The sequence below is a fragment of the Gymnoscopelus microlampas genome (genome assembly GCF_963454915.1).
Source record: "Gymnoscopelus microlampas genome assembly, chromosome: 7".
NCBI classification, from domain to species: Eukaryota; Metazoa; Chordata; class Actinopteri; order Myctophiformes; family Myctophidae; genus Gymnoscopelus; species Gymnoscopelus microlampas.
This window is the reverse complement of record NC_139944.1, coordinates 52,752,938-52,779,256: the sequence shown is the minus strand read 5'-3', so window position 1 is coordinate 52,779,256 and position 26,319 is coordinate 52,752,938. Positions and strand designations below refer to the sequence as shown.

General features: G+C 44.0%; 1 protein-coding gene across 1 annotated transcript in view; it reads right to left on the bottom strand.

The window, feature by feature from the left end:
- Nucleotides 1–680: 680 nt before the first annotated feature.
- per3 (period circadian clock 3) overlaps nt 681–26,319 on the bottom strand; it is a 33,705-nt gene continuing 8,066 nt past the window's right edge. The window contains exons 3-24 of the mRNA XM_084062657.1: nt 24,352–24,511; nt 22,748–22,866; nt 21,219–21,417; nt 19,998–20,049; nt 18,162–18,307; nt 16,260–16,338; nt 15,913–16,019; nt 15,226–15,382; nt 14,610–14,718; nt 13,881–14,009; nt 13,575–13,683; nt 13,246–13,360; nt 12,204–12,349; nt 11,017–11,190; nt 9,990–10,295; nt 8,259–8,618; nt 7,307–7,647; nt 6,023–6,376; nt 3,942–4,158; nt 3,181–3,400; nt 1,877–2,027; nt 681–870 (exon numbers count right to left, since the gene is read on the bottom strand). Of these exons, the coding sequence (XP_083918783.1) occupies nt 703–870; nt 1,877–2,027; nt 3,181–3,400; nt 3,942–4,158; nt 6,023–6,376; nt 7,307–7,647; nt 8,259–8,618; nt 9,990–10,295; nt 11,017–11,190; nt 12,204–12,349; nt 13,246–13,360; nt 13,575–13,683; nt 13,881–14,009; nt 14,610–14,718; nt 15,226–15,382; nt 15,913–16,019; nt 16,260–16,338; nt 18,162–18,307; nt 19,998–20,049; nt 21,219–21,417; nt 22,748–22,866; nt 24,352–24,511 (3,918 nt within the window). The 3' untranslated portion in view covers nt 681–702. The remainder of the gene's footprint in view (nt 871–1,876; nt 2,028–3,180; nt 3,401–3,941; nt 4,159–6,022; nt 6,377–7,306; nt 7,648–8,258; nt 8,619–9,989; nt 10,296–11,016; nt 11,191–12,203; nt 12,350–13,245; nt 13,361–13,574; nt 13,684–13,880; nt 14,010–14,609; nt 14,719–15,225; nt 15,383–15,912; nt 16,020–16,259; nt 16,339–18,161; nt 18,308–19,997; nt 20,050–21,218; nt 21,418–22,747; nt 22,867–24,351; nt 24,512–26,319) is intronic.

Below are 26,319 nucleotides of genomic sequence, written 5' to 3'. Positions count from 1 at the left end.
CTCTTTCCCCATTTCCTTTCACACTACTGTCCTGTCAATAAAGGCAATAAAAGCCCCCAAAAAATGATCTTTAAAAATGTCCCGTCTCTTTCGCTCTCTCTCTCTCTCTCTTTCTGCCCTTGTGGGCGTCGGTTTGAGGCTCTTGATGCCGTCGGTGTGTCATTTAGCTTCTTTTCCACTATGAAGCGTTGAACCCAGAACCTTCCAGAACCTCCTGGAACTGTTCTGTTCCAGAACCTTTTTGAAGTTCTGTGAGGTTTTTCTTTTTTTTGTTGTTTTGCTTTTACGTTTCCATTATAACCCGAGCCGCCGCCCGCCGCCCCTGAAGAGGGGGAGTTACCGTATGTCATGAAAAAAATGAAAAAAAGCGGGAAAACAGCGGATCTACAAGCTCACAACAAACGCATCGAGCTTGTAGATCAGCTATTTTGCGCAATTTAAATGTTTCAAACCACCAAGTTCTGAGTTCTGGGTTCCCACTAAAGATTAAGTACTACTGTACTGTACCTCCTGAGCATGGGGTTCAAATTTCGGTTCCCGAGAACCTTTTATCGTCTGAAACCCGAGCCGTAAGCCACGGCGTACGCCAGCGAATCCCAGAACCTGTGAAAATAACGTTTCACGGTTCACTTTAAGTTCTTGTAAGTGGGAAAGTAAGTAAGTTGTGTGGTCCTCTGGACCTTCTCAGGTTGGTTGTTGTTATCAGGTGTCCTGCAGAAGACAGGGGTCCTCATGGGGGTCGTCCCGCTGGGAGGGGCTTTCCATGGGGGACGAGCTGTCTGGGGCTGGAGGAGGAGGAGGGGGGAGCGGGGAGGAGGAGTGGCCCGTCATCATCATCCCTGACCCGGTGTTGTTGCAGCCCACGCAACCCTGGCACGAGGAAGAGGGAGGAGAAGGGTTTAAGGTTCAACCTTCATTTTATTTGATTTATGAAGTGGCCTCTTTCAAAACAACAGTTAGGCCTTATGAAAAATATGCTGTATATAACAGTGTTCCATTCAACAGTTGTATAAGGAGACTTTTTTAATTTTCAACCAAAACGCCACAATTCAACATTTACATTGAAGTTTACTTGCATTTTTATGTATTTCCATGAACGGTTTACTTAAACAGTCCCTGACTGAAATAAACAAAAACCCTTTGCTCTACCAGAGTGTGAAATAAACATCTATAAGCACTTCTCTCTACTGGTGTGTTTCCCTCAATCTCTTTGTGTTAAATGCCACCATTCATTGTGAGGAAGGAGGCATCATGCCCACAAGTATACAGTTCACCGCTTGGATTCTCCCTTATCATCCAAGCCACCCGTGTGTGTGTGTCCCTACACACAAGCACACGCACACACGAACACGTACACGTACACGTGCGCGCACACACACACACACACACACACACACACACACACACACACACACACACACACACACACACACACACACACACACACACACACACACACACACACACACACACACACACACACACACACACACACACACAGAACCCTAGCCTGACTGCCATTGCAACAAAAAAATTGCCCTTGACAGATTAGGTCTGGCCCCTCTCAATAGAAATTGATTTCTCTCCCTCCGAAGTTGTGAGGGACCAATCAGGGCCCAGTGTGCAAATATGGGGGGTGGGTTTATCACCAGAGAAATTTTTTGAATTATCCCCTCGGAAATGCAGGTTCCACACAGAGATTCCAGACTGATATCTACACATATGTGTGTGTGTGTGTGTGTGTGTGTGTGTGTGTGTGTGTGTGTGTGTGTGTGTGTGTGTGTGTGTGTGTGTGTGTGTGTGTCTGTGTCTGTGTCTGTGTGTGTGTGTGTGTGTGTGTGTGTGTGTGTGTGCGCACGCACGCGTTCCCACCCACCTGCGTGTCTATCTCTGGTGGGATGCCGTGCTGCCTGATCCAGGGATGCACCTGGGCCAGCTCCCTCCTCTGGTTCTGGTTGAACCAGGGCTGCAGAGGCTCCAGAACACGCAGCTTCTCTCTGTCCTCCGCCAGAACCTCCTCCTGGTCCCTATAAAGGTCAGGACCAAAGCACACAACAAACAGCATTATTAACCCATTAACACATTACCTACCAACAACGGTTATACTCGTTGTTGGAAAAATACCCCGTTATCTGCCCATCCACGAGTAAAACCGTTTTTCTATTTTTTTTTATTTTTTTTCCTAATTTATCCACACAGAACCAGAGATATCGTGATCCAAAGATTTCTAGCTCCATTCACTCCTTATTACTTTAAAATCCTGTATCTCGGCTCCTGTGTACTTTTTTTTTGACCATGTTATTTTGGGTGAAACATGCTATTTTCAATTGGCTGCAATTATGGAACGGATTACCGCAATCGGATTATTTTTTTCCACGATTCTACGAGACTCCTGTGTGTGTGTAATGAGGGGATCACCGTGAGGACGGTGATCACGGAAAATATTTTGTGACTACTTAAAAAATGTTTTTTTAACATTGAATGTAATGCTGGCAGTGGGGGAAGTAAAAAAAAAACCTCTGGCAGGTAATGTGTTAAGACCGTGAAAGCATCTGTGTCATTTAAGATTTTTAAACCTCAGATCTGAAGGAACGTTCACGTACAAAATTCCCACATCTATCTAATACGGTCTTTGGTGAAAGTGATTTTAATGTGTTCGCAGTCATCTTATTGGTGTAAACTACAGACTCATCTTAAACTGGGTTCTTAAAAATAGGCTAAAGGACTACTTGACCACTGTCTGCTCATGTCCTGGCAATTGAACGTCATACCTCTCTGTTCTGTGTTTTTTGGATTTTATGTTTTATGTTTATGTGTAACTTTGGTGCTGCTGTTTTTACCTGAACCCTCTTGCAAAAAAGATTTTAAATTTCAATAGGACTATTCCTGGTAGAATAAAGGTAAAAAAAAAAGAAAGAAGTTTCCCTGCTTCATTGTTTTTGGAAACTTTACTTTGGTTTGTAGATAAATCACTCTTTTTAGTTCAAACTCTATCCCGTTTCCCCTTTGCTGTGGCCTAGAGCCGGGCCATAACATCGAATAAACACGAGAGTCACCAGCTGCTTCTTTTCAACTTATTTATACAGTGAGAACTTCCACTGGAAGGACGTAAGCGCACGTGGAGGAACACTTTATCCTTTCCAGTTCAGGACCCTGCTTAACCACAGTGTTGTACCGTACCTGGCGTGGATCTGGTAGTTCATCATGACTGGGTCTGGTGTGTGTTGGATCATGGTCCACAGCGGGTTCTCCACACACGGTTCAAAGGCATGCTGCTGCTGCTGCTGGTGGTGGTGGTGCTCCGCTGTCGCCTCCTGCTGCTGTTGCTGGCTCTTGCGGGCTTTGCGTGACGTGTCTGACGAATCGTTGCTGGCAAAATACTTGCTACTGTTGCTGCTGCCTGCAGAGCATAGAGGAGCAACAGAGGTTACTGTTACTGCTCCCTGAAGAGCAACAGAGGGACAAGGATGGGTGAGATGGGCACTGCAATGCAACATTCAGCCACTAGATGTCGCACTACACTCAACATCACAACCTCCTGTTACATAAGGATTCTCTGATTTACCTGAGTGGCTGCATTAGGCAGCACTCATGCAGTACTGATTGATTGATTGATTGATTGATTGATTGATTAACGACAATGTATGTATTTCACATATCATCTCTGTCAGGTGGAAACCTCATATGTCCAAAACTGTTACTTTTCAGGATTCAAATTCAAAAATATCAAAAGTAGCAGATCTACAAGCTCAACACGTGTCGCTTCGCGCCGCGTTACGAGCTTACGGATCTGCTACTTTTGAGTGACGCTCAAGTAAGGGCAATAATTTACGGAAAAACCCCCAAAAAATTACAATATGGAGAGAAGAGGTTTTCTGCCCCGACAGCAACAATATGTTTATTATCAATAAAGAGGACAATATTAAGTCAAAGTCAAAGACCTGTGTGTGAGGTAGAGGTTCCGTTGGAGCCAGAGCCGGACCCAGAAGAGCCCAGGGATCGACCCAGCGACTCCCCCGACGACCCGGAGCCAGAGGCGTTGGAGCCGGTCCCTGAGCGGGCGTCCTCCTGCAGCATGAGGTCCAGCAGCTCACTGGAGGTGGACTGGGCATCGTGGTGGTTCCTCCCAGAGTCACTGCATGGGGCATCGTCATCGCCCTGATGGGAAGGGAAAAGGAACAACACAGAACTCATTATTATATATCTCCTGCATTCAGGGGTTGAATACAAAAAGTTTTAAATGATTTACAAGCGCATAAAAATCAAATGACATTGCTGGATTTTTATAATTAATTCCATACAAAGATATATTATAACGACTGTTGGACAGAGAGAGCTTTAGATTATAAATTAGATCAGAGATAATTATGTCCGCTCCCCACCCCTGGGGTGTGATGAAAAAGCAGGATGGCCGCAGGGTGAAATGTGCCCAGTATAGCCTATACCAGTGGTTTTCAACCCTTTTCATGTCAAGGACCCCCAGTTTGACATGCATTAGGGCTACGGACCCCCATTTAATGGCATTTCTATCTCTGGGACCCCAATTTATATTGTAAAATCAATGATAATTTAACTCTGAGAGTGTACAACTCTTACAACACTTGTACACTCTCTGAGTTACAGACCCATAAGGGTCCATTTGGTTCCTAACTATCTATCATTTATCTGGGGACCACCTGGAAGTATATATAAAGTATAATATGCCCTTTAATAGACTGTAAACACACTTTATATTATAAACTGTGAACTTTATTATTTATACTATGTAGTGTGTACAGTACATAGCACTTTATTTGAAGTGGGTTGAATGCATTGACTGCACATCTATAGGTTTAAAATATGCAAAAAATGCAATGATTGCACATTTTAATAGAGTCTAGTTCCTGATGTATATTTGTCTAATGTATTGTTTCTGTGTTGTTGTTGTTTGTTATTATGATCAGGGGTGCACATAACTTTTTAGGTCTGGTACGCAGAAGAGCACCTGGACATGTGACTTGGTGCGCATGGCGCCCGTCCCGTTTTGTCAACGGGGGGGGGGGGGGGTCAGCCCGGACAGTTTTGTCAACGGGGGGGGGGGGGTTCAGCACGGACGGTTTTGTCAACGGGGGGGGGGGGGGGGGTTCAGCACGGTGCCCACCGGACAGTTTTGTCAACGGGGGGGGGGGCGAGAAAAAAAGGACGCTCTGCTTCTAAATTACGCCGATTTTCGCCGGTTTTTTTTCTCACGCTGTTAGATAAAGCCCCCAAGGTTGGTGCCCTGTGCTGCTGCGCTGATTTTATCCGCCAGATTGGGACGTTCACGGCATATTTTGCACCATTACGGTGCGTTCATCATCGGTGACGAGTGCCTCTAACAGCCGCTGCTGGCTGCGTGCACGTCATATCTCTACCCCTGTGCCTAATGGCTGTACATGAGCCGACGGGTGCTTTAGAGTGATTGTGTGAGTGTGGCTTCAGGAAGTGTGGCTTCCTAGCCTCGATCTCCAGGCTTTTATTTTTTAGTTTTGCTAAAAAATAAAGCTGGGAAATTCCTGTCCCAGCTGTTGGTGCGCAAAAGCGCCTCGCGTCGCCTGATGTGGTGCGCATTTTTTATTTTGGGTGCGCATGCGCACCTGCGCACCAGTTATGTGCACCCCTGATTATGATGATGTTTAGGGTTTTCTGTTGAAGAGGAACCACAACGGAAATAAGCCCTCTGGCTTTATTGTGTTTTCATCCTCTGTGATGCATCGATTGCATGTCGGAAAGTGCTTTTTGTGCTCTTTTTAATGTCACCAAATAAAATCAATCAATTAGGGAATGTGCGGGCCGACCCGTAGCCCGCAGGCGGAGCGGGTCAACACACAAAAACCCACTCTACCTCTCTCTCTCTCTCTCTCTCCCCCACCTCTATCTTTGTTGTTTTGCGGGACAGGTTGGGACGGGTTGGGGTGGGTTGGGCCCCATGGCGGGGCGGGTTACGAAAAAACCTGACCCGCGCACGCATCACTAATCAACCAATCAAAGTAAAGTAACTCACCCCCGCCCCGTGGTGCTGCTCATGCAGGCTGTCAGCCATGAGGAGGTGGTTGAAGGCTCCTCCTTCACTGGGTCTGGACGGCAGCTCCTCCTGCAGCAGGTTGAGCTGCAGGGGGGAGCTGGAGCGGGAGGAGGAGAACAGAGCCGGAGGCCCTGCTCCCGCTCCCACCTCCTCTTCCTCTTCCTCCTCCTCCTCTTCCTCCCCGTGGAACAGAGGCCCTACTAACGGGGTCTGAGGAGCCTGGTGGTGCTGCAGCGGTGGTGGTGGGCCCGGCTGGGCCTGGAACTGGGCCTGGAGGAAGGGAGCCGCGGCGCCGGGGGCAAAGCCTGCCATGGTGGTGAACGGCACCTGGGGCTAGAGAGGGGAGGCAAGATCATGAAATTATAGTTGACAATTAATTGTTGTAACAATTTACTATGAACAAAACAGGCCATATATTTTGCCATCTGTTTTTCTTTTACCAGCAGAAAGACTATTGTTCAATCTTTAATAATGTCTGTATTTGACTATGGGGATATACTGTATATGCAGGCTTCACTCTCCACACTGAAGCCTCTTGAAGCAGTCTAACACAGTGCTTTGCGTTTTATTACTGGTGATGATTATCTCACCCATCACTGTATTTTATATGATAAAGTGGGTTGGGCCATCTCTCGCAGTTCGTAGAGAGCAACATTGTATTTTATTTATTTATAAGGCCTTGTGTGGTAAACTTCCTTTATACCTATCCTCGCTTTTGGAACCAAAGGTTACTGGACATTCAACACGTTCACAAACACACATTAGATATACCAGTCCACGTAAGAGCAGTGAGCAAGGAAAAACTGCATTCATGTATTATGCTCCACACAAATGGAACAAACTTCAGGACTCTCTGAAACTGGTGCAATTGGTCTCAATAGAGACATTCAGGGTGCTTCTTGAGGACACACTACATAGTGACTGCACCTGTTTCATGTAACACTATGTTTATTTGCATCTGTGAGTGTGACATTGTAATGTGATTCAAATGTTTGTTATTGTTTTTCATTATGTATGTATTTTATATGTTGTTATCAGGGCATCCTTGAAAAAGAGAGCTTGCTCTCAATGGGCTTCCCTGAATAAATAAAGGAAAAAGAAAGAAAGAAAGAATGTAATGTAATGTAAAGTTAAAAAAAAGCAGAAATATGTGCAATTTCCTCACAACAGATCAATTTATACAGATGAATGTAAACGTTACTGACGACGATGCGACGATAAGTGTGATGATCTGAAATCAGGTGATTGTGTAATAACAGCTACCTGGGGCATCATCATGGAGTTGACAGCGGGTGGAGGGAAGATGGAGGAGGGGTGGTGGTGGTGGTAGCCCGGGGCGAAGGTGGTGGTGGTGGGGTAGTTGGGCAGGATAACAGCCATGACCGGGGCAGCAGCAGCGGCGGCGGCATAGGGGTTGATGCAGGCCTGCAGGGCTGCTACTGGGGGAGGAGGGGCCACGATGGAGGGAAAGTTCTGGATGTTCTGGATCTGAAAGGACTGCAGGTGCATGACCGACTGCATGCTGCTGGGATCGGGCTGCATGAGGTTGAAGTTGAAGCCGGTCTGGGTCTGCGTCTGGTCCCCAAACACCATGGGGGCCATTCCTGTTATTAGGGATGTGTAAAAGTGACCAACATGAAAATCAATCACTATAATTCTACTCATACCGATTATTCTAATATTAGACCACGACCCCCCACCCCCCTTTTTTTATTTCTTTTTTTTCGGCAGGTGATTTACTTGGGTGAAATTGTTCTGTGGATTTGTTTAGTTTTTTCATCAAATGACCATCCTAGGTTACAATAACAGCATTGCATTGGCCTATAAACTGATTTTCGGAAATAAACAAAGACAGTAGCATGTACATCTTTTACATTATTGTAACTAAACCATTAAAAAAACAAGTTTTTCACACTTTTAGAGCATACCCACTGTCAATACATTTTTGTGTATTATATCAAAAGTCCCTAAAATTCTATTTTGAATTACTTCCTGTGAACGCAAAATTGAGAATAAATACATATTACAGCCATACTAGGTATCCTCTAAAATGTAATTACTATGGGCAGGGTTTGGATGACAATAAAGCCTTTGCAACAGAACAAAAAAAAATAAAGTTTAATAATAATAATATATATTTTTTTAATATTCGATTTCTATCCTACAAACGATTATTTGAATATTCGATTATTCTATAACTATAACCCATCCCTACCTGTTATCTGCTGCTCAAACCCAGTGGTCATCATGGGGATGGGGGGGTATGGGGTCTGCTGGAGCAGCGGGGGGGGATTCATCTGGCTGTTGTAGAGTACCGGGGCCCCACCACCCCCCACCTGGGGATGGGAGGACGACTCCGAAGAGGGAGGCCAGGAGGAGGAGTGTGGTGGCGGGGGTCTGCTGCCGCTGCGCATTGGGGAGGGGGGGTCGGGCGGGGATGCTCCGTAGCTGTCGGAGGAATCCTGCAGCTGGGGTTTGGCCCGTTTGTGTTTGGGCTTCCCCCCCGTCCGCGGGCGGTTCCACCCCCCGCCACCGGCGGCGGGTGCGGCGCTGAGCGGACGCATGGCGGTGTCGCCTGGTGGTGGCAGACAGAATGAGGTTGGCATCTTGTTATAATCATAACACATCATCATCATAAAACCTTGGCCAGGTTGTTCACACAAAATTCTTAACACATCGGGTGCCGAACACGGTAAAAAACGTTATCAGTCTTTTTTTTTTTTCTTTTTTTTTTCCACAAGGGGGGGCTAGCGCAGCTCTGGAATCACCCACGGTGACTCTGAAATGGAATGGATCACCGTGCCAAAAAACACTGGCTCCCCGTCCGCTCCCATTCTATCTCCTTGATAAAACCCTCTGTATCTCCTTAACTTTTTACAGTGGGGAAAACGAGTCATTTTCGATGGGCGCTTACTTTGTAATGGCGACTCGCGTGAGAGATGTTATTGTTCCAGGCGTTAGCCAGGACCATCGATCGTCGTGCACGCATCCATTGTTTGCGTGTGGGTGCTCGCCGTGGAGTCCACAGCTATGAACAGCACAGCCTTACAAGCGGTGAGATCTCTGGCACTCAAAGTAATCTGTTTTAATAAAACGCTGGCACCCGTTGTGTTAAAGGAGAATGAAACCCTAGGCTGATTTTGAAGTTTGTTTTCCAGTTCAGGCTAAAGAACTATAGCAGACACTGTAAATCACTCTATACGGCTCCATAAGTTGAAGGCAATCGGTTTTGATAGTGCATCAGTGAACTGAAAAGAAAAAAAAATGTACTGACATATTGTAGATCTGCTATTTCTGCAATCTTTTAAAAAGTTTGTAAAGTTAAAGTAATGCTAGGTAACTTTTTCAATAAAACTAAAGTTAAATTGTATATCTTTTGTGAGTGGCAAATGTTTCACAACACCCACTCCATGAATTTTACCCCCGAAAGCCTTTTATTTATATATTTTCTATTGAATGGTGTCGGGGGGGACTTTCACGCGAAAATGACTTAATCTGCCCGGAAAATGGAAGCGGAAATGCGCCGGTTTCCTGTTTGGCCAGGAACTACCGCACCGGTTTCCTGTTTGGCCAGGAACTACCACGCTAATAACAAAAAGGAAACTCACGCTGATTTTAAGAGATTGTATGATTTGAAGATCGAAAAACAACAGAAAAAGAAAACACAGCTCACGGTAACTAAAGCTCCACTGGCTAAGAGAAACGATCCACAGATCGTATAAAACAATTAAAAGAACGCTTTTTGAAACGCTTCCGTCTTCCGGTGAAAACAAATGGAATTCTGGGTAACGCAGTAAAAAATGAACGGCCTGCAGTGAAGTTAATGACCAGCAGAGGCTGCTAAAAATCGCTATTTGTGAACCTGCACTGTATAACTTTAAGCATGGAAACGATTATGACAATTACGCAAAATAATTGCAAATACTTCAAATGATTGCGATCATACCTGGATGGTGTGAGTGAGCCATGGAGATGCTGTCCTGCTGCAGGTAGGAGCTGTAGGGGCTCTGGAGGATGCGGTGGCGGAAGCGGTCCACGTACTCCTGCTCCTCCTTCTCGGTGTGGGCCGACAGCACCTCCTTGGTCATCAGGAGGAGCTCCTCCTCCGTGGCAGAGCTGTGGGTGGGGCTGTGTTGGGTGGGGCTGTGTTGGGTGGGGCGGACCGCCGGGGGGGTCTGCGGTGGTGGTGCCGCCACCGACGGCGGGTCGGTGGGCTCGCTGCCCATCGGCGCGTCCTCTAGAGCCGTCACTTCTGTGAGAAGAACGCCACACCACAGCAGGGTTCATTTTGACAGCAAGTTTTTATGTAGTTTTAGTTTTAGGGCCATATTTTCGCCGGTGGCTTACCCATTATCCCTAAACTTCTTTGCCATTTTTTACTATTTTTAAAAACATTTTTGGAGTTTGCATGTTCTCCCCGTGTCTCCTAGGGCAGTGGTTCTCAAACTTTTTCATGTCAAGGACCCCCAAATTGACACTTATTAGCCCGCGGACCCCCATTTGAAAAGATATGCCAGGGACCCCCATAAGAGAAGATTTTTACGGCTCTATAGCAGTGATTCTCAACCATTTTAATTTCAAGGATCACCAGTTTGACATGCATTAGGCTACGGACCCCCATTTAATGGCATTTCTATCTCTGGGACCCCAATTCATATTGTAAAATCAATGTTAATCTAACTCTGAGAGTGTATAAATGGAACCAAATGGACCTGTTAGGGTCCAATTGGTTCCATTTGTACACTCTCAGAGTTACAGACCCATCTACAAGCGTTGTGATCTACAAGCTCACAACGCGTCGCATCGCGACACGCTGTGAGCTTGTAGATCGGCTATTTTCAAATAGCTGATGTATATGTTAAAGTGCTCATGTGACCCTTAGTCGCTTCTTTTGGGCTGGTTTTCCTAGACCTGGTTGCTTGTTTCTCTCACAGAATCTGGCAACACTGTCTAGAACCACTGGTATAGCGTACCTGACTCTGGCTGTGGCACGTGGACGATGGTGCTGCTGTAGGAACACTGGCTGGGGAGAGACACCATGCTCATGGCCTTGGTGGACATGGTGATGTCCGTGAGCGGAGCCCGGACCCCCACCACCGCTGCAGCTGTGGAGGTGTCCACTGACACCTGGATGTCCAACACCACCTCTGGACAACACAACACAACACAACACAGGGAATGAGCAGTGACACAGAGATGAGGCCCATTCTACAAAATGCCCTCTAAAATCAGCAGTTCTCAAACTTGTTCGTAATTCAAAATGATTCAACACTTTCAAGATTTTTCAAACATGTTCAAATCTTAAAATAACAACCGAAAATAGCTGATCTACAAGCTCTCAATGTGTTGCAGCGTGACGCATTGAGAGCTTGTAAATAGGCTATTTTCGCTGTCCAGTGTTTCAGAGTATTAAAGGGATTCTAGGTAACTTGAAGCCTAAATTTTAAAATATTTATATATATATATATTTTGCATTTTTTCCCCTCTATCAGCCACTATATAATGATGCTGGGGTGTTTTCCTGCATTGAAACACAGTCCTCTTTCTGAAATCCGTATTTTCCCTACAGTTTATGTTTTGACATCCGGGTATCCGGGACTGTCTGAGACGTAAATGAAATGAAGTGCATGTGCGTGTGTGCGCGTCCGTGTCCGTGTGAACTGTCCTATCAGCGTCCTCGCTCAATGTTCTGTGATTGACAGTTGGCAATCAGGTGGCGAGTTTGAGTGAAACCAAATGGAACCGAGTGCAGCCGACCAAAACTCTCTCAAACTTCTTTTTTGAGGCACGGAATTTACTTTTAAGATATCGTTTGGATATAATTTAGTTGTTTAACTTCATATATGTGGTCAATTAATCATGACAGAGCCTGTTTAAAAATAAAAATTCAGAGAACCGGCAGGGGGGGGACAGTGACACTTAAAGCAAGCTATTTTCGACATGGCCCCTTCAAAAGTCCACTTGTGTCATATTGGCTGGTGAGTTGGGAAAATGATTGGCTGAAGGGGTTGTCAGTCAACGGTACTGATCCAGCCCAGCTCTGTTTGACAATAGTTTTTTTCTTTTTTTGATCTCTGTGAAGTTGCCTAGAACCCCTTTAATGACAGTATATAGCATATGAGTATAACTGTATAAGTTCGTATCATATGTCGAGCGTTACCGTCTGAAGCTGCCTGAGCGGTGTGTGTAGCTCCGGTGGGCTTATCGTCCTCTGAGGTAGTAGATGAAGAAGATGAAGAAGAGGTAGCTTGGGAACGACATTCATTCTTGCGCTTCAGGTCTGGAGCGGTACAGCCGTCCAGGAACCTGAGAGACAAAACACACACAAAGTAATAAAATATTACCATCGGGTCGAATGCTGTGAAATCCAACATAGAGGAGCTTTAATCGGGCCTGGAAAGCTGAGCCTGACTCAGCAGCCCTTTCCCTCCTCATTAAACCGACTCACCCCCAATCCCCAACCCTTGATGCTATGCTGAGTGCAAAGCAGGGAGGCATTGGGTCCCATTGTTATAGTCTTTGAGTATGAGCCAGCTAGGGATTGAACCCCGACCTCCCAATAGTGTTGATTTCGTCGACTAAAACTATGACGAAAAATGTTTGTCGACTACCTTTTTTCACTGATGAAAACTAAACAAAAACAAAATAAAAACTAAGCTATAATGACTAAAACTAAGACTAAATTGATTTAAATTTCGTCAAAATAAAAAATAGACTAAATTGTTAGTGAGGGACTAGTGGAGCAGAGATCCAGTAGAACTAAAAGACAAGTCATTTTATGTTTGGTTGCGCTCGGGTGTTGCGCTCTGAAAATAGCAGATCTACAAGCTGCGACGCGTTGTGAGCTTGTAGACCGGCTATTTTCAGCATTCAACCAAGTGTAAAATCAGCCATTACGACGCCATCAAGGTATCGCCAAGATACATTTTAGTCGACATTTTAGTCGATCTTTGATATTTAGTCGACTAAAACTAGACTAACAGTAATATTTCAGGTGACTAAAATATGACAAAAAAATAAATGGAATTTTATTCAAAGGACTATGACTAAAACTAAATCAAAATTTGCTGTCAAAATCAACACTGCCTCCCAATCTCAGGGCAGACACTCTACCCACAAGGCCACTGAACTGGTTGGATTTACCTCAAGAGACTAATGACAAAAAGTTGCTTTCAAAATGAACACTGATTCCACCAACGTACTTGATGATGTTGTCCACACAGTTGATCTGCTGATAGGAGGGAATGTGAGCCTGTTTCCTGCCTTCCTTGTTGTGACCTCTGACATTAGCGTTGCAGGCTGTGGGGGGCGGGGCCGCTGGAAACACAACCAAATAACAGGTGAAAATCTCAAAACAAATTAAACTTAAGCCAATCTACAAGCTCGCGATGCGATGCGTTGTTAGCTTGTAAAGCCAAATTCAAGTCTTTTCCATGAGCTGTCAAATCTGTCAAGTCTATTGTAATCAATTAAGTTTGGATGTAAAGAATAATGGAGCGTCCGTCCAGATGTTTTGGATGTTGGATTATACCTGTGGCAGGTTTCCCCAGAGGAATGAGCTTGTTTCTGGAATCCAGGTATGCCTGTTGCCCCCAACTCTTGACCCGGTTCACGTCAGCACAGATCTGCTGGAGGGTCATCTACGCACACACACACACACACACACACACACACACACACACACACACACACACACACACACACACACACACACACACACACACACACACACACACACACAGTCATTATACTTCAGACATGATACTCCTGGTCAGCCAAACATTGACTGATGGCGTTAATTTGTGCTGCAGACAGTGCGGCGGCTGTGATGTCTCACCGGTTCGCGGTGTGAATCCTCCCACAGGTTACCGTTGCTGTCGCTAGAAGAGGCCACGCCGGTGTAGTGCTCATGGGAGCCGTTGCTGCCCAGGCTGCCGTAGCCACTGGACCCGTTGTTGGTGACCGGCTGTTGTGGACAAGATACAAAAAAAAACACAAAATTAGGGAACTAGCCGCTTTTCAACACTTAACCGGCGCCGATGTTGGGTTGATGTGTTGGGACCTTTATTACAGAACACTATAGACCACCGAAGTCCTGACGTCACTCGTTCATCCCCAGGTTCGTAAAGTAATGTCTCTATGGAGAATAACATTGGGTCATCATAGAATCGTCTCATATAAGAATTGTGGTCCAAAAATAAACAAACTATCTCCGCATAATTGTCAGGGAGGAGGTTCTGTATCGTTTATGATAGTCAGTCACTTATATTTGATACAGTCTGTTTCTGGTGAAAATGTAACTAATTCGGCGGAAGTAACATTATCGTTTTCTCACCGTCAGTTGATGTTTCATATCCATAAGAGTCAAACCGCCGGGGTCACTTGTTTATTTTTGGAACACAGTTCTTATTTGAAGCGATATTAAAGACGTCTATGGGATTCAGAATGGGGGTGGAAAACCGCGAACCAGGTAGACAAACCAAGGATGTGTAAATTACGTCAGACTTCGGTGGTCTATATGTGCATAATATTATGAGTAATGTACATGGGACATAAAATGGACAACCTGTAGGAAAAGCTTGTAGATCTTGGCCTGCAGAGTTTTGATCTCTTCATGGGTTGTCGGCAGGTCATCTTTACTGCGAGCAGCAAACACATCCTCGTTCAGAGGACTCCTTAGAGAGAGACAGAAACAGGTACAGGGATATGCTCTGTTAAGATCATGGTACACTTCAGCTTAGTGATTGAATCAGCATTTATTGGCCCTTTATTACACAGCTTGGTTGAATGCTTGATTCCGATTGGTCAATCACGACATTCAAACGGTCTGTTATTTGTATTAGACTGGTACTATGGATCATATCAATGCTCGTTAAGGTAATCACGGTAATCAAAGAAACGGACCTGGGGTGACAGGGCTTTCTCATTTGCAGCCCCCCTCCCTTTGGAACTCACTCCCACCTCACATCAAAGCCGCCCCCCACCCTTGCCCTGTTCAAAGCCTCGCTAAAAAACCCACCTTTTGGAGGCCAAATACATATAATATTGGGGGTCCTTGACATGAAAAAGTTTGAGCAGCACTGATATAGAAACAAACGTTTTTCAGAAAACTGTTGGGATTTAGAAGACATTTGTAGAATCGGCTTCAGGTCTTACTGGGTTAAACACTAGCTTTCACTTACGTCCTGACTTTGTGTCGTCCGATGACGAAGGCCACCTTGCGGCTCCAGGGGTTGATGAAGCTGGACCAGCTGGTGTCCAGGGTGACGTAGTCTCCGTTCTGGCAGCGCAGGCGCACCGGCGAGTGCTCAAAGGGAGACTGGCCGGCGTACTTCAACACTGTACATGATGGGCGAGACCAGGAGACTATGGTGAGGAGGGGTTGTGTGTGAATTTGATCATGAAAATTCAACACTCAACACGTTATTATTGCCACCATCGGCATGAGTCACGACAGATTGGAATTCGGCTCAGTGGGGTTCAGTTAAACAAAAACAAAGACAAAAAATGGTAAACACGACTAAACTCATAATGAGCAGTGCTTTAGAACAGGGGTCTTCAACAGGGGGTCCGGGACCCCTAGGGGGTCCTCAGAGTTACTACAGGGGGTCCGCCAAATCTTTGTGTGATATGATTTTTTATTTTACCTTAACCACTTGAACCCTAGCATCCCTTTTCTGGAGAGAACTTTAGCCAAAAATAGCAGATCTACAAGCGCTGCGAGGCATTGTGAGCTATTTTTGGACATACATGTAGGAGGTTTCTTTCCACCCGACAGAGACATTATAGTAGATAACGTTATCATATTTATGGCCATAGTTATCACAGTGCTTGGTGTGAGCTTCCATAACGTGGATATTCATATGTACCCTTCTTGTGCACGGAGAGCATGAGGGGGCGGTCCTCCGGATGAACGCAGGTCAGCAACGATGTTCCAATGAGATCCTGAGGAAGGTATCCTAGCAACGGCACGGCCCTGTGGACGGTATAGCAGTCGACTCGGAGTCAGTTCCATTTCCTTTCAATCAAATTCTCTCTCTCTCTCTCTCTCTCTCTCTCTCTGACTACTACCCACTTAACACAAACACTCCACATACTTGACTGCTCTGCGTGTGTATGTGTATGTGTATGTGTATGTGTGTGTGTGTGTGTGTGTGTGTGTGTGTGTGTGTGTGTGTGTGTGTGTGTGTGTGTGTGTGTGTGTGTGTGCTCTGACCTGTCGTCCACCTCCAGGAACACAGAGCCAGGAGAGTGAGTGGTGGTGAAGATGCGTTTGTCCATGGGGATCCGAGGGGCTGCAGGAAGGAAGCACAAACGTGTCGGCGTTATGATTCAACATATCGTATAAACTTTATTTCAGACACAATAGAGGCCTTTGCAGACAGGGTGCGATTTTTCGCACGGAAAAAAACGGACAATATCGTTTTTTTAACCATTAAGACCTGGAACTGTGTCATTTTTAGATTTGAGCTAAAAAGCATTATTTTACACTTTGGGCTATTCAAAAATAGCAGATATACAAGCTCATAGCGCGGCACCGAGTGCCGCGCTAATGAGCTTGTAGATCTGCTATTTTTGAAAAATCGTGAAAATGTGTGCAAATCTTTGAATATACATATTTTTAAAGCAATCCGTTTTTAACTCAAATCTTTGCTTCTAGGGGTCCCTGGAACAAAATATTTTGATGGGGGTCCGCGGCCAAATACATATCATTTTGGGGGTCCTTGACATGAAAAAGATTGAGCACCACTGATATAGAAACATACGTTTTTCAGAATACTGTTGAGATTTAGGAGACATCGGCTTCAGGTCTCAATGGGTTAAAGAACACATGGCTCTCTATGACCTCATGCACACCGGCTCTGAATTTGCCGTGCGGCGAGTGGCTGTGGCTGGAGGGTTGGGAGCAGTGGTGGTAAATGTTATAGAATTCGAAATTTACTTGAGTAAAAGTTCAAAAGTATTGGTATAAAAATGTATGTAAAGTATCAAAAGTAAAAGTACTCGTTCCGCAGAATGTCCCGTTTCACAAGTTTTCAAATGTAAAAAAAATCATGAACATCCTTTGAAACACAAAGGATGTTTTGAAACACAATGCGATGCGACGCATTGTGAGCTTGTAGATCTGCTATTTCCAAAAAGCCAAAATGTATACAGGGCTGAAGTGGCTAATGTATGTTTTTTAATAATAACCAAAATCTACAAAGTAACTAGTAACTTAAGTTTTCAAATCATTTTAGTGGAGTAAAAGTACAATATTTGCCTCTGAGATGTAGTGGAGTAGAACTAAAAGAATTGAAAATTGGAAATACTCAAGTAAAGTAGTAGCAAATATGTCAAAATTGTACTTAAGTACAGTCTTGAGTTCATGTACTTAGTTACTTTACACCACTGGTAGGGAGACACACTTTTGAATGGCTGTTGGAAGGGCATTCCACACTTTAGTGGCATAACTGTAGAATGAATTTAACCTCCACCAGCTCCCTCTGGTGTTGTGTCTGAGTGTTGTGCTCTCAAGTTATTGAAGTAGTTAGACAGGTACATGGGCACTGTGGGCCCGTGAGTATGTTGAAGACCAGGCCCATTGCAAGTTGCTGTACTCTGTCCTCTACCCTGGGCCATCCCACCCTAGCATAATTCTGTTGATAGGATTGTGGATTTGTGATTAATATGAAGCATGGTGGGTTCATGAATAACTGGAAGAATTCCTGTAGTGGGTAGTGGGCAGATATACAAGCTCATCTAGATCTGCTATTTTTGAAAAATCGTGAAAATGTGTGTAAATCTTTGAATATATATATATTTTTTTAAGCGAACATTTTTAACTCAAATCTTTGCTTCTGGGGGTCCTTGGAACAAAATATTTTGAGATGGGGGTCCGCGGCCTAAAACATATCATTTTGGGGGTCCTTGACATGAAACAGTTTGAGCACCACTGATATAGAAACATATGTTTTTTCAGAAAACTGTTGGGATTTAGGAGACATTTAGAATCGGCTTCAGGTCTTAATGGGTTGAAGAGATACATCCCTGAATATGATGTTAAATATGGAATAGTGGGGTGGAGAGAGGTACGGTAACTTTATTTGCGTGTATAGTGTTTTGTAGTTTGTCGTACCCTCATATCCTGAGATGATGCGTTCAGCGAGTGCCAGACAACACGACTCCTCCGTCCCACTCGTCCCGGTTCCCTGGACTTTCAGCAGGTACGGGGTGATCCGGAAGGGGTTGTAGCGCATCTCGCCCTCACGGTCCTTCCCACCCCTACACACACACACACACACACACACACACACACACACACACACACACACACACACACACAATTTCAAAATGTCAGTCAGATCAGAAACAGTGGCATGCTTTCTCGCAAACACACGCACAAAACTTTTTAACCCATTAAGACCTGGAACTTTGGCTATTTTTGAAAAATGTTTGCAAATCTTTGAATAAATATATTTTAAAGCGAACATTTTTACTGGGGGGTCCCTGGAACAACATATTTTGAGATGGGGATTCGCGGATAAATACATGTAATTCTGGGGGTCCTTCACATGAAAAATATTGAGCACCACTGATATAGAAACATAGGTTTTTCAAAATACTGTTGGGATTATTTAGGAGACGTGTAGAATCGGCTTCAGGGCTTAATTTCCCTCTTTTCTCCCATTTTTCTCAATATACCAATTCCCAATTTGAATCACACTCTGTGACACTGTATGTCACAGTGCCAACGCCTACAGTTGGTCACGTGGGGGAAGGGTTCAGACATGTGGGAGGGTTCAGACATGTGGGAGGGTTCAGATATGTGGGAGGGTTCAGACATGTGGGAGGGTTCAGAAATGTGGGAGGGTTCAGACATGTGGGAGGGTTCAGACATGTGGGAGGGTTCAGACATGTGGGAGGGTTCAGAAACGTGGGAGGGTCCTCCAGACGCCTACTATGTGGGAGAGGGTTCAGACAAGCACGTGTCTCCCCTGATACACATGAAATCACCAGCTGACGGCGTAGGGCGTGTGGAGGAACAAACGTCCCACCCACCCAGTTCCCATCTTTGCATGGCCAACAAGTCCTAATATATGTACAATGTGTGAAACAGTGTGAAAGGAGCCCCCCCCCCACACACACTAGTGCTGTTTCCTAAACCAGGGGTCTTCAACGTTTTCAGGCCAAGGACCCCTTGGCTGAGAGCGAGATAAAGCAGGGACCCCCATTATATATTGTATAGAATATTTTTTTTTTCATAGATTTCATAGGCAGCTTCATAGACTTGTTTCACAGCACTATCATGTTATTGGATTCATGTTAATGTGTATTTCCAGACATTTAACCATGCACTTAAACAATACTTAGTAAACCTGACCTTTCACTCTGTACTTAGCCTGCTCTTTTTCCCCCCTATACTAAACCACTTTGCCGAAAATAGCAGATCTACAAGCGCACAACGCCTCGCAGCGCGAGGCGTTGTGTGTTTGTAGATCTGCTATTTTTGGCTAAAGTTCTCCTCAGAATAGGGATGCTTGGTTGAAGTGGTTAATGTAAAAATCACACAAAGATTTGGCGGACCCCCTGTAGTAACTCTGAGGACCCCCTGTTGAAGACCTCTGTCCTAAACAATGAACAGAATAGTAATTGATGTAAGATCATGATGTTTCAGTAATAGTATTGACAGTGCTGTTCTATATACTGCCAACCAGGTGAAGAAATCCCAGATTGAGGCTTTTAACCTTTGCTTTTATGTGAAATATCCGAGACGAGTAAGATTTTATGGAAGATACTTCTGAACATATTGCTAGTTGTTTGACCACTTCAAATGTTCAACTCTTACTTTTGTAGAAAATCATTTAATTATTATATTATACTATACTTCGATACTATGACCTTGTATTTCTGGGTTCCATCATATCGGAAATTGCGAATAAACACATGTTGTGCGTGCTGTACAAATACTAACCTGATTCTGCAGAAGAAAGACTTGACTTGGGCGCACTCGAACAGAACAGCTGCTGCAGAGCGAGGGAGAGACAAGTTAGTCGTCTACTGCCATGGTTCTCAAACATTTTCATGTCAAGGACCCCCAAATTGACACTTATTAGCCCGTGGACTCCCATTTCAAAAGATATGCCAGGGACCCCATAAGAGGAGATTTTTTTTACGGCTCTAGCAGTGATTCTCAACCATTTGAATTTCAAGGACCCCCCAGTTTGACATGCATTAGGGCTACAGACCCCCATTTAATGGCATTTCTATCACTTGGACCGCAATTTATTTTGTAAAATCTATGTCAATTTAACTCTGAGAGTGTACAAATGGAACCAAATGGACCCGTTGGGGTCCATTTGGTTCCATTTGTACACTCTCAGAGTTACAGACCATTAAGGGTCCATTTGGTGCCTAATCTATCATTTAGCTGGGGACCCCCTGGAACTCCCTCAAGTACCCCTGGGGGTCCCCGGACCCCACTTTGAGAACCAATGGTCTACTGCCATGGTTCTCAAACATTTTCATGTCAAGATCCTGCACACTGTTTTCACATTATAGTTTCAGTTCAGTTTCAGTTTATTTTTTAGTTATAGTGCAACATCACCCCAAGCGGTCTCTGTGCACTACACAACAATTCATAAAACAAAAACAAAGTAGCAAAGAAACACAGTAAAGTTTGCCAGCATGTATGGTCAAACATTTACCATGTGGCAGTGCACAGCTGAAACATGTACAGCAAAAAAAAACAAAAGACATTTTACAACAGTTTAAAACCACAGGGCAAGAAGAGGTGGTCATAGCAATGAATTCAATAAAACTAAATAGCAATGAATTCAAATGGAACCATTTGGTTCCATTTGTACACTCTCAGAGTAACAGACGTGTAAGCAGTGTTCATTTTGACAGCAAATTCTGATTTAGTCTTATCACAACATTTAGTTTGAGTCCTATTTTAGTCATCTGAAATTGTTTAGTCTACTCTAAATCTAGTCTTAGTCGACTAAATATCAAAATCTTTTAGTCTTAGTCTTAGTCAACAAAATGAACACTGCCTGTAAGGGTCCATTTGGTACCCCCTCAATTAACCCTGAGAGTCCCTGGACCTCAGGGAAAAAAAAGGTATGCTCTACTTCAAACTCAGACAAACGCTGGGGCAAAATAACAAGCCCCCCGAAAAAAAACAGAAGCCCACCTGTGGGCGAGCTGCTCCACGGTGGCAGGTGCGGCTGTGCGGTGTGTGAGTAGAAGACGTTGACGTCTTGGTGGAACAGCAGCTCCACGAACTTGGCCGACTCCAGGAACTTCCTCTTGCAGCAGAGGATGCTGGGAGCCTGCTCCGACGCGTACAACACGCGGCCGCTCGCCAGGGAGAACGCCACCACGAACGAATCCTACACACACAGGGAACAGAGATTAAGGTTATTACAGCTAAAGGGTAGGGTAAGTGATTTTCTTTGGTTAAAATAAGTGTTAAATAGCTCTATATTCTGATGGTACTCATTGCTATAGAGTGTTTGTTCAGTAACAGGTGTCTCCACGTTTCTCCAGCTCTTTATTAAACAGAAAATGCATTTTCATGTTGGGATACCAATTTTATCCAATTAGGATAGAGAACTCAGTCAGGATACAGATTAAGTGAAATTGGAAGTGATGACACAAAGAAATTAGCAGACAAAATAGGAACACTATACGATAAATGGGTACTCTCTCCTGATTGGCTGACATTTTGTCAACATACCTAAGTAATGTGTAATGTGTATAAACGAAAATCGCCTATTTTAGCAGCTCCAAACATTTTTTTCCACTAATCCTCATTATGCATTATGTGTTCATGCAGAACGACATGGAGCTGGTTGCTTGTTTCTCTCACAGAATCCGGCAACACCGAGGACTTGCTTCCAAACGGCAGCTCATAAGGGACATTCAGTGCATGTTTGAGTGTCAGGACACTGCATAATGAGGATTAGTGGGAAAAAAACGAACTTCGGAGCTGCTAAAATTGTTGTTTATACACATTACTCCATTATGCCAGTGGAAGGGGTCTCCACAGTGACAACAGGGGCTTCTATGAAAAAAGTCAACTGCCCCTGGTACTGTATGTTGGTGAGTGATTAGCGACACATCAAAGCAAACACCTAAAATGACTAGATCTCTCCTTTAACAGTCTTGGACATATGAGGTTTACACCTGACAGAGACGATGTGGGTTATCATCACTGAGGTTTATCCCCATTAAGGCCTGAGGTTCTGATTCTACAAAATGTCTTCTAAATCCTAAGAGTTTTTTTTAAATAACTTATGTTACTAGTGGTTCTCAAACCTTTTCATGTCAAGGACCCCCAAAATGATATGTATTTGGCTGCGGACCCCCATCTCAAAATATGTTGCTCCAGGGACCCCCCAGAAGCAAAGATTTGAGTAGAAAATGTTCGCTTTAAAAATATATATATTCAAAGATTTGCACACATTTACACGATTTTTCAAAAATAGCTGATCTACAAGCTCATAGCGCGGCACTTGGTGCCGCGCTATGAGCTTGTAGATCAGCTATTTTTGAATAGCCCAAAGTGTAAAATAATGCTTTTTAGTTCAAATAAAAAAAGTGACACAGATGCGTTCAAAGTCTTAATGGGTTAGATATAATGACATCGACTCCAATTTCAATGACCTCCTCTGGTGCCCTATTGTGTTTGTTTGTTTGTGTGCCAGTACAGCGTGTTACCGTGTTTTTAAGGGTGTGTTCCGAGGTCACCCTCTCCAGTTCCACCAGGGTGCAGACGGAGGTGTCTCGCCTCTCTTCCTGGCCCTTGCTCATCAGCAGCTTGTAGTATTCACTGTTGGCTGAAACACAACAACCACAACAACACATATTTAGACTAGTTGCAGAGACAGAAAGCCCATTCATCCAGGCTCCCAGTGAATCATGAATCTGTGTCAAAGAATATTTGAATTTAATATATAACCTTTTTTGCAGGTTTTCAATTATTTATTTTAGACAGAAATGTTTTATGGTAATGAATCTTCACCAGGAGCCTGGATGTCTTGGCTTACAATAATTAACCCATTCTAAAACGCCTTCTAAATCCTGACGTTATGTCTGTCTGTCTTCTCCTCTCATTCTACAGTGCTTCTGAAAAAACGTCAAATATTTATACAACAAACGTATGTTTGTACTGCACATACTGTAAAGCAAAGTAAAGCAAAGTTTGTTGTTTACCCAGGGTGTCGGACTAAGCACGAAGCTTGTTTCCAGCCGGACCCTGCATGGAAGCCTTGCTCAAGGGCTATTCAGCGGTGATTCATGATCGATGTGATGAATTGGGGAATCGAACTACGGACCTTCCGGTATCAAGGCCGCCCCTCTAACCACTAGGCCACCGCTGCCACTGTAGCAACAAGAACCCCAATAGGGGTTCCCGCCGAAAATGGGTTATTATAAATATTCTCACAATGATGACGCAACACCGCCATTCAGAATATGGGAGGCATTGCAGACTCCCAATTGGCTTAAAAGGACAGCCAATGAGGAAAAAGTACAAAAAGTAATAAAAAAGTGACGACTAAGCTAGGCCTGTCACAATTATTACATAATCGTCTAATCGCAATTATTTGAGGTAATCGCAATTATTTTTGCATAATCGTCATAATCGTTTCCATCTAGAAAGATTTTCACACATTTTCAAATATTAAAAAAAGCAGAAATAGCAGATCTACAAGCTTACAACGCGTATCTGCTATTTCTACATGAATATATATTTTTAAATATGTCAATAATTTCTTTGTATATTTCAGTTATTTGTCATATCTGCCCCATGTGTAATTTTTGATTACGAAGCCTAAAAGGCCAAACACACAATTAAATCGTTAATCGCAATTATTTGAGTGACAATTAATGGTCAATTTGAATTTGTAATGGTGACAGCCCTAGACTAAGCACAGCGACTGAATTATAGACTGCCTTCCGCTGCGACTGCAAGATGGTAAAAACAAGTACAAGATACTTGAATTTCTGTGATAAAAGGAACTAGTCTTTTCTGGTCACCTTGCACTTGTTTGACACAGTTGAAGGGCGTTTTGCCACCTACAAGAGCATTTTTATGTTTTCTTTGGCTATTCAAAAATAGCAGATATACAAGCTCGTAGATCTGCTATTTTGGAAAAATCGTGAAGATGTGTGCAAATCTTGGAACATATATATTTTTTAAAGCGAACATTTTTTACTCAATGATTTGCTTCTGGGGGATTCTACAAAAAAACGTATGTTGGTAAAAACAAGTACAAGATACTTGAATTTCTGTGATAAAAGGACTAGTCTTGTCTGGTCACCTTGCACTTGTTTGACACAGTTGAGGGCGTACTGGAGAGCGTCCACCGTCCTGGCCGCTTTGCTGCGGCTGCTGCGTTTGTCTGACGGGACCCTCTTCTTCATCTCGGCCACCGTCGTCATCATCTCTCTACGGGAGTGGCCTCTACTCGCGTCTGCGTGCTCACTGGTAACACACACGCACACACACATACACACACACATACACGCATGCACACGCACACACACAGAAAGAGAGAGAGAGACATTCCATGAAGTGAAACACATCGTGGGCTGTGCAACACAACACACACCAACACTGCTTCAAACAGGGACGCTGGAAGTGGGGTGCTGAGGGTGCTGCAACACCCCCTGGTGGTGGGGAGGAGAGAAAAAAAAATTGGGAGATTTTTTTTTTGTAAAAAAAATAATATATATATGTTTAAGTATATATACACATATATATATATATATATTAAAACAATAATGTATTCAACTTTGGGGAATAAAATAGATGTTGAAAAACATGTTGAACACTGTCTTTGTAGTATGTATGTGTGTATGTGTGTGTGTGTGTGTGTGTGTAAATAACTAGTAACTATGCAGCGTGCTTGTGCACTGTCTGCAGCTCATTGTTATGCTGTTGTGTGGGAAACACAAAAAAAATAAACAAAAACATTTTCGCTCCCCGACCCCCCCACCTTATACAGCTTATACTTATAGCTCTAAAACTACTTCCAGCGTCTCTGGCTTCAAATGTAATTGAGCGTAAAACACACGTCGTAGACAAACACATGTTCGGGCCTGGGCTGCTAGCTGGCCGTCTGTGTGCTGGCCTGCCCGACCAGACAGTGAGCCTGACCAGTCCTGGACAGTACTGCAGGACGATGAGCCCGCCACCACAGACTTAGAGCTGAAGGGGGGAAAAAAAGGGGGTGAAAAGGAACTATTTTTAAGCAACAGTTCTTAGTATTCTTACGCATATTTCAGGGTTCCCACAATTTTTTTGAACTATGGATTTTCCCTCCGTTTCCAGGCCTATAGCGATCATACGGTGCGATAACGGAGGCTCTTACTCCAGTGTGCCATCGATGCACCAAGACTGACTCGAGCGAAGGTGTCGGGTGACAAAAATAACAGATCTACAAGCTAACAACGTATCACAGTGTTACACAACGTGCTGTTAGCTTGTAGATCTATTATTGTTGTCACGTGACTGTCCTGTATACTACATCAGGCCGCTCTCACGCAGCTCGTGCAGCGCAGGACTACGTTCTACCGTGTCACATATTTCGCGCAATGTTAGACAAAACTTTTTTACGAAATATTTGATTAATTCCAAACCATAAAAATATTTCCAGGAATATCATGACCGTGGGAACCCTTATATTTCTGTCTTTTCCACTAAGTCGAGGACAGTGGGACAGCTCTCTCCCCGGCGTCTCTCCAGCTCTTTACTAAATAGATTTAATTTAATAGATATTTTTAGGTGGACAACACATTTCATCCAAATCAGGAGAGAGAACCCCACAAAGACCATTGATCCGTGTGTTCCAGTTCCAATTTATTTTGTATGCTTCCATTTATTTGTTTAACCACTTCCAATTTCACTTGTTTATCATGTATGAGTTCTCTCTTCTGATTGGATGAAATCGGTATCCCGACCTTAAAATGTATAGAGTTGGAGAGACAGAACAAACACTGGACCTATTTTAACACAATAAATAACGGACTCCTTAAGAAGTCGTATTCTTCAAGTGCTTCCATATGCCGAGTTCAGTCTACCGGCAACAAAGCAACAAAGCTACAAGCGTGGCCAGTTACGTTCTCACCAAGTCGCCATGGAAGTGTTGCTCAAACGCTCGTTGACATGTTTTTTTTTTACACAAGGCCTTATTTTTACCAGTAAGACTCCCTAATCGGGAGATAAGCGACCGTAGGTCACATGTATACAGAAGAGGGCTGTAACGGCGATTGGTTCCTAGTTGTGT